Consider the following 16348-nt stretch of genomic DNA (forward strand, 5'->3'; position numbering starts at 1 on the left):
TTAATCCCTCAAGAGCAGTGGCCATGTCTTTAGCCACTAAGGAATAATTATGGGAAAGATTTTAGGTAATTTTTTGCTACATTTAACCAAGTGAGTAGAATGATTTCCATTCTAGCTGTTTATAAGACCCTTAAATGGTGGTCCCAGAATCATTGTTTTTTTCCCTGGTGTGGTTATGAGAACTCTCTTCCACCAGCCCCTCCAGCTGTCACCGCCAGGGATCACTTTCCAGTTGGAAATGACCTGCCCTCCTTCCCCTTTCTCTCCTTCACCAAGGGTACTGCCATACTGACCAAAATGATGTGGGCAAGCATGTTTTCTCCTGAAACATTGGGCTCCCTCCATAATTTTTCTACTCCTGCCCACTGCAGAGAATCCAGATCAGAGTCACAAACAAGGGCCAGGCTGCTACCCTAAGAAAGTGAAGCACAGTGGAGAGACTGGAGAGTTGGAGGGCCCTTGTGGGTGGGATCTCTGTTTCCCATACTCCAGCTATTTGTTGTCAGATGGAGTGTGGGCCTGGAGTTATCAGAGGTTCTGATTTTTCAAGAAAAACAAAACAAAACAGGTTTTTAGTGTGACATTTCCTGGCTCTTAAAAACTTGATGTGTGTTGCAAATTGTTGTAGCCTTCCAGTTTTTAATCCTTCCCCATCCAGACCTTGGCTGGTGCTTGGTCTTGTGCTGACGACTCAGACCGTAACTGCACTGCCAAGTCACAGGGGTCCCTGCTCATTCTTTCCTCTCCAGACATCTTAGCCCAGGGCCCTTCCTCCCCAGCTGGGCAGAGCATCTGCTGGGATTCCCTTCCCCATGGTCTGGAGGAGCACGGAGTTGGGGTGGGACTTGTGTGGCTGGATGAGAGTGTGTGTGTTGAGGGGCAGTAGAGGCGGAGCTAAAGCCGTGTCAAAGCTGTTAGTGTTGCCTTTTGAGGGCTGGAATTTGGAATGTCTTCTCATGGAAATAATGTACACATGAAACCTAGGGTCTCCTTATCACGGTTGTCATTCCATCACCTGCCTCTTATTGAACAGTCACTTTGAATGTTTTGATTTGGGGGAAAAGGTATTTCTAAGTTCCAAAGAGGTGAACTGAAAATACTCTCTTGGGTGTCTATTTGAGTTCTATGTATGTATACCCATTACGGTATCACAAGGATGTATAATATATAATTTGAAACATTTTTTTCAACAGTAATGAATGAAATATGAGCCAACCTTCCAGTCTGTGTTCTAATATTCCCCCATTCTTTATGAGATTTAAAAGTCTCAAGTATATCAACAGAATTATGTTTTTTTTCTTGGGTCGAGCCAGTTGTCTCCCTGAGTGTTTTCATTAAAGAATTCTATAGAAGCATGGTGAAAAGAATACCTTCAGAAAGACTCATTAAAAGGAAGAGGCTAACCCAGAATACTGCTAATGTTAAATTCTGTAAATTGATGTCAGAGGTAAAATAGAATCAGTGTATCACCCCCCTCAGTTTCCAGGAATTAAATTGGCCTCACGGTTCACTTGTTTTCTTATGAAAATATAGACAATGCTTAAACCTCTCCTAAAAGGTGGTCACTTATTTTTCAGCTAAAGCAGAAAGCTAACCCATCTATTGGGACATATCCACACAGTAATACTGGAGTTTCTGATAGGAAATTGCTTTGCAATTAATATGAATTTGTGCAAGCCATAAAGCTTATCTAAGCCTCAGTTACTGCTGCTGCTACTGCTAAGTCGCTTCAGTCGTGTCCGACTCTGTGTGACCCCATAGATGGCAGCCCACCAGGCTCCCCCGTCCCTGGGATTCTCCAGGCAAGAACGCTGGAGTGGGTTGCCATTGCCTTCTCCAATGCATGAGAGTGAAAAGTGAAAGTGAAGTCGCTCAGTCGTGTCCGACTCTTAGCGACCCCATGGACTGCAGCCCACCAGGATCCTCCGTCCATGGGATTTTCCAGGCAAGAGTACTGGAGTGGGGTGCCATTGCCTTCTCAGTTAACTTACCTGTAAAATGGCTGTAACAAGGTGGTTTTTGAGTACTACGTGAGACAGAATTGTTGGTATTATTATTTCCATTTGTTTGAATCAGAGCTTTCTAGGCAATTTTAGAACTCAAGCTTTTTCATAAAATTCACCCATTTAAAGTGCACAATTCAATAATAAACTCACAGTTGTGCAACCATTACCACAATCTAAGTTTTGAACATTTTCACTGCTCCTGGAAGAAGTCTTGTACCTGTCAGCCATCACTCATCACTCCTCTCCCTCAGAAATCCAGACTACTTCAAGCAACCACTAATCTATTTTCTATCTCCATAGATTTGCCTATTCTGGACATTTTATATGAGTGAAACCATATAAATGTGATCTTTGCAATTGGTTTCCTTCACTTAATGTTTTCAAGTGACATCTGTGTTATAGGATGTGTCCTTACTTCATTCCTTTTTATGCCTGCATCATATTCCTTTAATTGCTGTATATTGCTGAAAATATACCACATTTTGTTAATCCATTCATTAATTGGCAGACATTTTGCTTCCACTTTTGGCCTATTATGAATAATGCCACTGTGACCATCCGTGTACAAGTTTTCGTGTACATATATGCTTTTGTTTCTCTAGGGAAATTGCTGGCTCATATGGTAACTCTATGTTTAACAACTTCAGGAACTGCCAAGTTGTTTTTCAAACTGGCTATACCATTTTACATTCCCATCAGCGGTGAATAAGAGTTTTAATTTTTCTGCATCCTCACTCACACTTCTTATTTCCCAGTTTTGAAATTAAAACCATCCTAGTGAGTGTAGGAAATGGCAACCCACTCCAGTATTCTTGCCTGGAGAATTCCATGGACAGAGGAGCGTGGTGGGCTAGAGCCCATGGGGTCACAAAGAGTTGGACACAACTGAGTGACTAGCTTTCTTTCTTTTCTTCAGTGGGTGTAAAGTAGTATCTCAGTGTGGTTTTTTTTTTTTGTATTTCCCTGATGACTAATGATGTTGAGCATCTTTTCATTTTGGCTGTTTGTATGTCTTCTTTGGAGAAATATCTATTCAAATTCTTTGCCCATTTTTGTAATTGAGTTAATCGAGTTCTGTTATCAAGTTGTAAGAACTCTTAATATGTTCTGGATACGTATCCCTGATCAGATATATGATGTACAGATATTTTCAACCCGGTTTGTGGGTTGTCTGAATATTACTTTTTTAACCAATTAACTTCTCTCTGTATATTTCATGCTTCCAAGCCCACCTAACTGATTGGTACAAATTCTCTTTCCAGCCTCTGTTTCTCTACCTTGCTCTCCAGTCTGTCCACGAGCCCCTTCAGGTCCCCGAGGAATACCTGAAGCCCTATGACTTTATCCAAGATAGGAATAGGCGCTACTACGCAGGAATGGCGTCCGTTATGGATGAAGCAGTGGGAAATGTCACCGCGGCCTTAGAAAGACGCGGGCTCTGGAACAACACGGTGTTCATCTTCTCCACAGGTAAGTCTGTCAATAGGAAAATCATCTCTTGGCAAAGCTTAGGACGTGGTATTCGATAAATGGAATGAAGATAAATTGGAACATTTAGCAGTTCCTTATTAAAATAAATGCTACTTGCAAGAGTGGAGACATGGTAATAATGGATAGAAAAATGTGTCTAAGGAAAAAAGAATTATGAGCCTTCTTCCCTCTCCCTTCAGATATCAAACAGTTCTTAGAGTTTACTTGAAAACAAGCAGTAACTGGGTAAATGTGAGTGGATATCCTTCCTATGCAGGGCAGCTGGGCAGTGAGTCCCTAGAGTGACTTTTTCCCAGCAGTCTGTACGAACCAGGCATCCTTTATGAAGAGGACTTCTGCTGGCTCGGGGGTCCCTATGTCAGTGCCACGATAGATTGTGACATTATTAAGATTTGTGACATTATGAAAACACTTAAATGGAGCTATTTAAATTTGGGCTAAAGTCTCCAAGTATCAGATCAAATCAGATCAGTCGCTCAGTCATGTCCGACTCTTTGCGACCCCATGAATCGCAGCATGCCAGGCCTCCCTGTCCATCACCAACTCCCGGAGTTCACTCAGACTCACGTCCATTGAGTCAGTGATGCCATCCAGCCAACTCATCCTCTGTCGTCCCCTTCTCCTCTTGCCCCCAATCCCTCCCAGCATCAGAGTCTTTTCCAATGAGTCAACTCTTCTCATGAGGTGACCAAAGTACTGGAGTTTCACCTTTAGCATCATTCCTTCCAAAGAAATCCCAAGGCTGATCTCCTTCAGAATGGACTGGTTGGATCTCCTTGCAGTCCAAGGAACTCTATAGATTTTTTAATATTAAAATTTTCTGACAATAAAGTTATACATGTTGACTACAGAAAAAACAAAATGGAGAAAGAAAATTTTTTACAACAGTTTTCATTATGGCAAGGTCATTCTGATTCCTCATCTATTAAGTATGTGTTTTTCCCCTCTTCTCATTAGACTCCTTGTTCAGTCGCTCAGTCATGTCTGACTGTTTGTGACCCCATGGACTGCAGCGTGCCAGCCTTCTCTGTCTTCTATTATCTCCCTGAGTTTGCTCACATTCATGTCCATGGAGTCAGTGATGCTATCAATCCATCTCATCCTCTGTCACCTCCTTCTCCTTTTGCCTTCAGTCTTTCCCAGCATCAAGGTCTTTTCCAATGGGTCAGCTCTTCACATTGGTGGCCAAAGTATTGGAGCTTCAGCCTCACATCAGTCCTTCCAATGAATATTCAGTGTTGATTTCCTTTAGGATTGACTGGTTTGATCTCCTTGCAGTCCAAGGGACTCTCAAGAGTCTTCTCCAACACCACAGTTCAAAAGCATCAATTCGTTGGCACTCAGCCTTCTTTGTGGTCCAACTCTTGCATCCCTATATGACTACTGAAAAAACCACAGCTTTGACTATATGGACCTTTGTCAGCAAAGTGATGTCTCTGCTTTTTATTATGCTGTAGGTTTGTGATAGCTTTTCTTCCAAGGAGCAAGTGTCTTTTAACTTCATGGCTTCAGTCACCATCTGCAGTGATTTTGGAGCCCAAGAAAATAAAATCTGCCACAGATTCCATCTTTCCCCCCATCTACTTGCCATGAAGTGATGGGACCAGATCCCATGATCTTAGTTTTTTGAATGCTGAGTTTTAAGCCAGATTTTTCACTCTCCTCTTTCACCCTCATCAAGAAGATCCTTAGTTCTTCTTCACCTTCTGCCATTAGAGTGTATCATCTGCATATCTGAGGTTATTGATATTTTTCCCGGCAATCTTGATTCCAGCTTTGCTTCATCCAGCCTGGCATTTCGCATTATGTACTCTGTATATAAGTTAAATAAGCAGGGTGACAGTATACAATCTTGTTGTACTCCTTTCCCAGTTTTGAACCAGTCATTTATTCCATATCTGGTTCTAACTGTTGCTTCTTGACCTGCATACACATTTCTGAGGAGACAGGTAAGGTGGTCTGGAATACCCATCTATTTAAGAATTTTCCAGTGTGTTGTGCTCCACACAGTCAAAGACTTTAGTATAGTCAATGAAGCAGATGTTTTTCTGAAATTCCTTTGCTTTCTCCATGATCCAGTGAATGTTGGCAATTTGATCTCTGGTTCTTCTGCCTTTTATAAATCCGGTTTGCACATTTGAAAGTTCTCAGTTCACATCCTGCTGAAGCCTAGCTTGAAGGACTTTGAGCATAACCTCACTAGCACATGAAATGAGCACAATTGTACAATAATTTGAACATTCTTTGGCATTGCACTTCTTTGAGATTGTAATGGAAAATGACCTTTTCCAGTCCTATGGCCACTGCTGAATTTTCCAAATTTGCTGGCATATTGAGTGCAGCACTTTAACAGCATTATCTTTTAGGATTTTAAATAGCTCAGCTGGAATTCCATCACCTCCACTATCTTTGTTTGTAGTGATGCTTCCTAAGGCCCACTTGACTTCACACTCCAGGATGTCTGGCTTTAGGTGAGTGACCACACCATTATGGTTATCCAGGTCATTAAGACCTTTTTTGTATAATTCTTCTATTTATTCTTGCCACTTCTTAATTTCTTTTGCTTCTGTTAGATCCTTACTGTTTCTGTCCTTTATCATGCCTGTCCTTGCATTAAATGTTCCCTTGATATCTTGTTTTCTTGAAGAGGTCTCTAGTCTTTCCAATTCTATTGTTTTCCTCTATTTTTTTTTTTTTTAATATAGTTCATTTCAGAAGGACTTCTTATCTCTCCTTACTATTCTCTGGAACTCTGCATTCAATTGGGTATATCTTTCCCTTCCTCCCTTGCCTTTTGCTTTTCTTCTTTCCTTAGCTATTTGTAAAGCCTCCTCAGACCACCACTTTGCCTTCTTGAGTTTCTTTTTCTTTGGAATGGTTTTGGTCACTGCCTCTTGTACAGTGTTATGAACCTCCATCCAAAGTTCTTCAGGCACTCTTTCAGATCTACTCATTGAGTCTATTCATCACCTCCACTGTATGATCATAAAGGATTTGATTTAGGTCATAAAGAATCCCTCTGCAATGCAGGAGACCCTTATTTGATTCCTGGGTTGGGAAGATGCCCTGTAGAAGGGATAGGCTACTCACTCCATATTCTGGCCTGGAGAATTCCATGGACTGTATAGTCTATGGGATTGCAAAGAGTTGGACACAACCAAGTGACTCACTTCACACCTGAATGGCCTAGTGGTTTTCCCTACTTTCTTCAATTAAACCTGAATTTTGCAGTAAGGAGCTCACGATCTGAACCACAGTCAGATCTGGGTCTTAAATTTACTGACTGTATAGAGCTTCTTCATCTTTGGCTGCAAAGAACATAATCAATCTGATTTCAGTGTTGACCATCTGGTGATGTCCTTGCCTAGAGTCATCTCTTGGGTTGTTGGAAAAGGGTTTTTGCTATGACCAGTCTCTTGGCAAAATGCTGTTAGCCTTTGCTCTGCTTCATCTTGTACCCCAAGGCCAAACTTGCCTGTTACTCTATCTCTTGACTTCCTACTTTTGCATTCCAATCCCCTAGGATGAAAAGGACATCTTTTTTGGTATTAGTTCTAGAAGTTGTTGTAGGTCTTCACAGAAAGTGTCAACTTCAGCCTCTTTGGCAACACTGGTTAGGGCAAAGACTTGGATTACCTGTTGGGTAAATCCAACTTTATAGTATGCATGTATTTTCATTACACTACTAATTACAGTTTGCTATGGTTTTATTTAGAATATTTGCATAAATTTAAAAGTGAAAATGAAGTAGGAGGTTTCTTTTCTCTCTGTCGGGTTTTGTTGTATTGCTTATACACATATCATGATATAAGTTGGATTTTTTCCATATTTTTCTATGTTCTGGAACACTTTACAGATTGAAAGATCCTTCTGGTCCCTGGAACCTTTTTAGAAGGCTTAGAAAAATGATCTCCATAGTTTACATTTTTGCTTAATTATATCTAAGGGGAGTGGGTCTTTAAAATAGTTTAACATTAATTTTGCCTGAAATACAATGAGCCCTTTGATCTGAATGTTGAGATTATTTTTCACTTCAGGAAGTCTTCCTTGTTCCTATTTTAGCTTATTGCTTTTGTTCTGCTTGATTTGTTTCTCAAAAATGTCTTTAATTAGTAAGTTGAATTACTGACTCAGCTTTTCTTTCATCAGCCTTAGTTTTTCATCTTTTCTCAGTCTTCTGGAGCTCTTCTGCATTACCAGTTGGACATTTCTGCAGTTTAAATTCAGCTCTTTAATATCTTCGGTGGAGATTATTATTAATTGTGGTTTTAGTGTCTTTGCAATCCTTTCTTTTGCTCATTCAGTTCTTTTTCCTTCTAAGCTTGTTAGTAATAATAATGACTACTGTTTTTTAAATATTTCCTGCATGCCCAGGCTGTCCTTGGGTTTCGCCTGTAATTTCTCACTGTTGCGCATTAAAGCTCAAAGCAGCCTTGTGAAATAAGTTTCTTTATTCCTATTTTATAAATGAAGAAACCAAAAGTTAGACTTAGTTAAGTGATTTGCCCAAGACTAATGCTATGGTCTGAATGTTTGTATTCACCTCAAATTCATATATGATGGTGTTGGAAGGTGGGGCCTTTGGGAGGTAATTAGGTTGTGAAGAAGGACACCTTATGCGTGGGATTAGTGTTTTTTTAAAGGAGGCACCAGAGAGATCAGTAGCATCTTCCTCCACCTGAGGACACAGTGAGATGGTGTTGACTCTGGAACGAGAGGAGTCTCACCAGAACGTGACTCTCCTGGCACCTTGATCTTGGACTTCCAACTTCCAGAACTGTGAGAAATACATTTCTGTTTTCTTTTAAGCCACCAGGTCCGTGGTATTTTGTTTGCACCCAAATGGACTAAGAGCCACACATCTTAGAAATGGAAGAGAAGAATTCAAACCCAGATCAACTTGAGGCCAATACCTGTTAAATGTAATCAGTTGTGCTTTTCCATGTCATCAGTTTCCTTCCGCCTCATCCTCTTGTCCCTGATTTCTACTTTTTAGCTTTCTACACTTCTATTCATAGACCCATGCTTTTCCTGAATCTTTCTGAATAGAGCTTTTCTAAAACCTTCATTTCTATAGTGAGTGATTACCAGCTATGTACTCTTCCGAGTATAAGCAGCAGAGGATCTAGAGTGCATGGCTGTCTCTTGGGCCTCCGGTCATTGTCCCCTGATTAATTCCTTCTCAGATCTGTAACTTGAGGTCAAGTTGCTGCACGTGACTCACTCTATTTCCAGTGGCCTACAGGCATTGGGAGCTTCTCTTCTGGCTCAGCTGGTGAAGAATCTGCCTGCAATGCGGGAGACCCCGGTTCGATCTCTGGGTTGGGAAGATCCCCTGGAGAAGGGAAAGGCTACCCACTTCTGTATTCTGGCCTGGAGAATTCCATGGACTGTATAGTCCATGGGGTTGTAAAGAGTCAGACATGGCTGAGTGACTTTCACTTTTTCAGGCATTGAGTCTTCTACACCCTTGTGAACCTGATTGACCTAACTGGTATTTTTTTCTCTTTGGGCTGCCTGGTTCTTCGGCACCACCACCAGACTCTTCCTGTCTCTATACCTTCAGGGCTTTAATTAGAGGGGCATTTGCCCAGGTAGTGTGCCCTGCTGCCAGGCCCTTTCTTCTGCTCAGTGTTCTAGGGAGCTGTGATCTCTAACTACAGATAGAAAGTTGGGGAGGTAGTAATTCTCCGATCATGTCCAAAATCAGCACCGTCCCCTCCCCTCCTGGGCTGCCTTCGTCCCTCTTTTCAGATAGGTAGATGGCTCTGTGTCATGAGGCAAGCAGGGTAGACCAGCCCTTGTTTCTTCATTCCAGCTTCTCTAGCTGCACAGCTTGTGGACGTTTCTCCAGGGTTCTCTCTGGCATTTGAATAGATTGTCTATCAGACCTGGTTTCTTACCTTGTAATGAGTTTTCCTCTCATTCTAACTCATGGCAGTGTGATGTCATTCATCTCATTCTGTGTCTGTGTTGCTCAGTTGCCCAGTCGTGTCTGACTCTTTGCAACCCCACGGACTGCAGCACACCAGGCCTCCCTGTCCATCACCATCTCCCGAAGTTTGCCCACGTTCATGTGTGTTGGCGGTGATGTTGTCCAGCCATCTCATCCTCTGATGCCCTCTTCTCCTTCTGCCCTCAGTCTTTCCTAGATCTGTCTATGTTATTTTGGCAGAATATTGGTTAAGAGAAGCAGCACTAGTAGCTATTAGGAAGATACTGTTTTAACTTGTGCCCCTATTCCCAGAGCTGAGCTTTATAGTTATTAATCCCAGGAATCTTCACACAAGTCTAATCCTGAGTAACATGAGCTAAAATTAGAACTTACTCTGGAGCAACTAGATCATAAATTAAAACTAGGAAAACTGATTCTAAAACCTTGAAAGCAACAATTGATCACAACATCTTTCTGCAGCTATTGTGTATTTATATTAACTCACATCAGAATAACCATTTCCACTTATATTTAGAGGGAGTTTGACTATAAGGAAAACCTAATTTGCAGTTCCTCCTCTGGAGACTTCTCTGTGTTTATTGACAATTTCTTTGCCTGAAGTGGAATTTAATAATGTGATTAAAACCCAAGGAAACAAGGCCTGACTCTGGCTGGGTATAGAGCAGTGATTCATTTTTTCCAGTTTTCTCACTTTACTTGACTGGGCACTGCTCTTCTTTCCAAGCATAAAAATCCTGGGTATGTTCAAACAAGTAATTGTTGAATCCGATAGTATCGAAAACCCTGACATACACTAGCTTCTGTGTATCACATGTTATTTAGTGAAAGGGAGAGACCAAGGCATGTTTTCTTTTTAGGTCTAGATGTTTAAGGACGCTTCTAAAAATCTTTCTTTATAGTCTGGAGGAGGCCCCTGAGGCTCTTTCATTCCTTGTTGTCATCATCGGAGCACTTAAGGTGCAGTATGCCATCTGGGGACCACTTGCCCCCTTGGAGTGTTCATTAAAAATGTAGTTACTCAGGTGATGGCTGCCAAACACTGAATGTGCTAAATGTCACTGATTCAACACACTAAAGTGATTAATTTTATGTTATGTGAATTTCACCTCAGTTTTTAAAAAAGTAGTTTCTTAGACTCTAGTACGGATTCTAGATCTGAGCCCAGGAATCTCCATTTTTAACAGTAATACAGGTAATTGTTCTTACAGAGGAATTTGAGAACTTTTAATCCAAAGGAACTTATACGAACCCTGGGAATTTAACTAATGAAGAATATATATGTATGTAGTATATGTTTACACATATATATTTATAGGAATATACATAAATGCAGTAATATATACTATATTTGCCAGAAACCAACTGGATTTGAATTTCAACCTCTCCTAGGTGTTTTCATTTCAGGTAAATGCACCCATTTCTAGAAACAGACTCTTGAAAAAAGTAAGAAAATTTTAAATGTAATTTTACTGCATATAAATTACAACCTTGATAGATTAATGACACTCTTTTTTACAATATGTGATTATTAGTGAGTGGCATTAACAAAAATTGCTTGTCTCCTTACAAACATAATATTCTGTTCTTTTTATACAAGGATGACCCTTCTAATCCCTCTTTGATAGAATATGATCAGAGTTCAAGTCCCAGTTTTCCTGCCAGTTAGTTGTGTAGACTCTGGCCTCAGTTTCATTATCTATTAAATTCTGATTGGCCGGTCACTTGTTGATTCACCTGGTCTCTCATTGCAGATAGGAAGATGAATAAGATGTGGTTCCAGCCCTTAGGAATCTTGCACTGTAGTGAAGCAGGCAAGCAAATGTTCTCTTCCAATGCGATGGAAGAGTGCCCAGAGACCTCACCGGAGCCTAGCGATCTGGGGACGTGTTCTGAGATGGGAAGGTTGGCTGTGAGTTGGCCAGAGAAGCAGTGTGCAGGTGAAGAAGAGATTGAGCAGCTGAGAGAGAGGACTGTGACCAAGGGTAGAGAGGAGAGAGCCGTCTGTCAGAGGCCCAGTGGGGCTGGAGCCTAGAGTGCAAGGCAGGGATGGCGAGACGTGAGGACAGGGAGTGTGACCTGCAAGTCAGCTCAGAAGAGACCTGTGTACCTGCAGGGGAGAATCGCAAAGGCAGCGAAGGCAGTGGGAGGCCTTGAAAGGTCTGAAACAGGATCAGATTTTCACCTGAGGATCGCTGTGGGGGATGGTTGGAGACCAGCAGACCTTTGGGGAGATTATGGCAGGGGCTAGAAGGAGGAGGAGGAGGGACTGAATAAAGGCAGAGGGAAAATGGATGGCGTGGAAAGGAGAGAGAGTCAAGAAATGCACTGAGAGCTAGAACCAGTTGACTCCTGATACTAGGAAAGTTGATGATTGTGTCAAGCTGTGTTTTCAGAGCTTTTGTCAGTGCTGGTGACAGCTTTCCATGGGGCCATCCCCCTTTAACAGGCAATGGGGTGCGTCTGCAGAGAGCTGGAGAGAGTGCAGCCCGCGGCCAGAGCACCTGTGTGGTCCCTGTAGCCATGGACCCACAGTCTTTGAGACTGGGGCGAGGGGGTCGACCACAGTATCTGAAAGTGTGCGGTAATGGTTCGGGTTGTCATAGTTACTTGAAGGTAAAGTCACTTTTGAAGGCCAGGCATCTGTAGCGCTCAGAGCAGCCTCACACAGTGGAGAAGTGTCCTGACATGGACAGTGGTAAGACCAGCATCGAGGAACCCTGCCCACATCCTTTCACTGCACATGTCTGCCTGGACAGGGGAGCTCATTCCCAAACCTGAACTTTCAACATTTATTATCTGATCTTTCACAAACTTATGTGTGATTTAATGTCTTAAATAGAGCAATAAAGATTTGTAACCAATTCTCCTAGATCTTACGTCCCTTTCTCCCTCGTATGTTGAATTCCCTTCAAAATTGGTCCCCACAAATGGAGAACTCCTTCAGTTTAATGTGCTTAAGCAGTTGGCAGACTTGTGAATAATATAGAAATTTGGTGCCAGGAACAAAGTAATCTGATGCTGGCAAATCAGTCTCACTCAGTTCTTCACACTCTTAACTGCATTCCTGACAAAACTAAGGAAAACCTGTTAAGTGAATAAGTGATATAGTGGATCCACACCGACTTTCTCTTTGCAAATGCTTTCAACACAAGTACCGTAGAGGGAGATAACAGCGCATAGCTCAAAACTCTGAGACAAGAACCATTTTATCCCTCACCAGAGGTCATGAACCCATTTCACCTCTTGAGAATTGTCACATTAATGTTCATGCTAAAAGCATGTTGGGATACTTTAGGATTTTATTTGTAATAGGTAGTAATGCATACAGATTTATCCATCATTTTATTGAGCAAAGATAATAGTCAATACATTTCAAAGGCCCCAAGAATGATGTCTTACCTTTGTAAGACAAGTAAACCACTAAATCTGTGATGAACCACTGAATCACAAGCCCAGAGTCTAAGGCAAAGATGTTTCTTAATCCCTATGTTTATCAGATCTTTGATGTTTTATCATAACTCAGCTTATATACTATAATATTGTGTTATTGATATTATGAATTTCTTAGCATGAGAAACATAATCTTTACTTTCACACTTCTGTGAGAAGTGACCATTCCCTGAGTTTATAATTAATGGAAAATATGAATTGAAATAAGCATATTTATTGACTGAATTGTAAGCTTTCCAATGTGTTTGGGTTTACTTTTGCCTCTTGTTTTGCACTCCATTTTAAAGATCACATTTAAAATGGACCCATTTTTTATACTGTACATTTCTCACAAAGTTCATTAAAAGCCAAAGTCCCTGTGGAAGTGAGGGCAGTATTGGGTTGGATAGGCTGAACTGGGGGATGAAGGCAACAAGGAGAGTCTGCATAGAAAGAATCATGTGGGAGCCACACTCACAGTAGGGCGGAGGGGCAGAAATAAAGTCGGGTCATCCCAGTTACAGATGCAAATAGGCAACCAGAGGATGAAAGAAGGGACTAAATGGCCTAGGAATTATTAGTTTCTGAAACAGCAGAAAACAGAGTGTATTTCAGGTGTTTTGCATCTGGATTGTTTAAAAATCAGTCTTTAATTATAGATTGAAGATGAAAATTCAGATTTCAAAGGAGGACCCAGTATTTTCCGTTGACAGACAAAAGATGTGTGTTGTTTACACTCCTGTCTCCCAGCGTGTAATGGGGGTTGACTCTGTAGTAGTTGTTTTAAGAAAACACACAAAAAAATGAGAGTGGCTAAATTTTAGCTACTGAAGAATCCAACTAGTTCTTCCCCATTTTAATCCACATGCAGGGTTCACCTCGAGGCGGTGGTAACTGCTGTGCATGTGTGTGGAACATATTGAAACAAGGCATTTGCTCCAGAATTAGGGCCTTCAGGGCTAGCTTTGCCAGCGTTCTGTGCCAGATTCCTCTCTCTCTGTGTCGATGCAGTGATTGCTGTGTGGTTTTCCTTAGGCAGCAGAGGAGAGGCTGTGTCTCCTCCTTGCCCAGGAGTTTAAGGAGACGTGCTCTTCCAAGGAGGCCCTGGGAACCAGGGCTGAAGCTCTTTGCGGGAGATAGCCCTGCTGTGCTGGGCCTCAGACAGGCTGCTCATCCTTTGCTTTCCGAAGCATGAGATTTTCCCCCACCAGGCCTAAAAACAATAATAATAATATATTTGAAAAAATCCCCATCGCGTCCCTTGCTGACTTTGGCAGTTAGGTCCCAAGCGTCAACAAAATGTTGTACCCAGAAATCTACCTTCCAGGCTTGTTCCCTTCTTACAGAACAATCCTTAGCCTCGTGGGGGCTCTTTTTTATGTTTTCTTAATGAGAAAATATGTCAGAGATTATTGGCACCACGGGTTTGTTCCTTTCTGGCGGTTTTCACCCTTAACCAACTGTACTTTCTATGATCTCTTTCCTATTTTCCTTTCACAGTATGGGACACATCTAATCAGCCTCTCCTAGGATGGCTGCTCCGAGTACACACTGATTTTTTTTTCCTTTATCATTTCTACTCCTAAACACTTTCTTATTTGTGCAGAGTTTAAAAAAAAAAAGAAAGGAAAAGGGCTTCAAAAAACTTAAACATTAGAAATGACACTCAATGCTGTGGAGACTACCAACAAAACCTAAAGCTACATCTGTTTTCAAAACAGCCTGTGATCTGGTACCACGCTGATGTATACTGACGCACACACATTAGTCAGCGGTGCAGAAGCAGTTGCGGGAGGGAGACCGGAGTGCTGTGTTTGGACTGAGGACGTTGGCTTTATGGTGCTGCTTCGGCATCCTGCTTTGGTGTCGTTTGGTTGTTAGAAGGTCCATCTCAAGTCCAGAGGTAATAGAGCAGGCGGAACGGTGGAATCTGTGGAAAATCCAGTCCCCCCAATTGCCCTGTGTGCAGCACGTGAGACCTCACCTCTGCGAGTCCCTGAAGGGAGTGATTTGATTTGTGTCTGTGCTGGGTGGCGATCATCAGGCCGTCACCAGGTAAGGTCACCTGAACAAGTGGCTCATCATCTTCTTCCTAAAACAAGAATCAGTCAGTTGATACACATGACTCTCAGTTTTGTTTAGGACAATATGTTGATCCCGAGGAGACCAGAAGCTAAAGATGAGAGGCATAAATTTCATATTCCCTTGGGGGCAAGGGGGGCTTCCCTGTGGCTCAGCTGGTAAAGAATCCGCCCACAATGCGGGAGACCTGGGTTCAATCCCTAGGTTGGGAAGATTCCCTGGAGAAGGGAATGGCTACCCACTCCAGTATTCTGGACTGGAGAATTCCATGGATTAGTCCATGGAGTTGCAAAAAGTCGGACACGACTGAGCAACTTTCACTATTTCACTATAGGGGCAAGGCAGGGACCAGGCAAGCGTAAGGCTGGGAGAGGTCCTTTCTTGTGCCTGGGGCTCTGACACATACTCTAGAAGGATTTGTGTTAATTCCCTGATCGCCAGGCTGAAACTGCTTTGTGCGAGGAGAAATGGTACAGAGGGCAGTGTGAATGGCTGGGGGAAGACAGGAAGTCTGGTCCAGGACCGTGCCTAGCACAGACCTCAGGAAATATTAGGAGGTGGAGGAGTGTGCATGTATTCCAGATCCAGCAACACACCCAGTTACCAAAGATTCAAGGTCAAGTGGGTGCAACAGAAAGATGAAGTTTGGAAAAGAGCCTCTGGATCAGGGGCAGCAGGAGAAGCTTCATGAGGAGACAGGATATAATTAAACTGTGCTTGAATGATTGATAAGATATCAGCGGGTGAATGGAAACAGAGGGCAGGACATTTGGGGCATGCAGAGTGGTGTGAGCAGATGAGTGGGGGAAGGAGGGAAGCAAAGGTCTGTTCTGGGCGTGTGACTAGGCCAGTCCAGCCTAGTCACAGGGACATCCAAAACCTTAGATGTGTCCTCCTGGAATGTTCATTTTGCTCCAATGTATAGAGGGAAAATTACTTAACTTAATTGGTTAGTCATTTAAAACATTTTGACATTAAAAGAAACGGCAGATTAAGGAACAGAATACAATGAATTTCACAGATTTTTTAAATAAGTGTTCAGAATCTCAGATTTCCACTCTTAACGTTTAATGGAAGAATTTAGAATTCTTAAAAGGAGATCAGCTCCATTCATTTGCAAAAAAAAAAAAAAAAAAATGCCCACTATGCCTTACCTGGAACTTGGGGCAGGAGCTGGGTCTCCTCTGGGAGGTGGGGCAAGCAGGTCAGCCCTTGGCCACAGGGCGGAGGGTTTTGCTTAGCTGTAAGCGAGCCCCATGTGACTCTGGGCACTGTATGTCCTAGATAGCATATCTTGACAGTGGTTGGTGTGGCTCGTCTTAAAGGATGTGGCTCCGTCCCACACGGCAGACATACAGGACTGTATGTCTACATGCAAACAGGT

The 16348-nt window shown here is 42.3% G+C and overlaps 1 protein-coding gene across 8 annotated transcripts in view; it reads left to right on the forward strand.

Moving 5' to 3' along the window:
- ARSB (arylsulfatase B) overlaps positions 1 to 16348 on the forward strand; it is a 181746-nt gene that overhangs the window by 31912 nt on the left and 133486 nt on the right. For all 8 annotated transcript variants that reach the window (XR_015135495.1, XR_015135494.1, XM_086323125.1 and 5 more), the window contains exon 4: positions 3269 to 3476. Coding sequence is in view for 6 of the 8 variants with exons in the window: in XM_086323125.1 (XP_086179251.1) it covers positions 3269 to 3476 (208 nt within the window). In the remaining 2 variants the exon portion in view is untranslated. The remainder of the gene's footprint in view (positions 1 to 3268; positions 3477 to 16348) is intronic.

The sequence above is a fragment of the Bos grunniens genome, chromosome 10, assembly GCF_055505025.1.
Source record: "Bos grunniens cultivar Pamir isolate PY7600 chromosome 10, Bosgru_T2T1.0, whole genome shotgun sequence".
NCBI lineage: Eukaryota > Metazoa > Chordata > Mammalia > Artiodactyla > Bovidae > Bos > Bos grunniens.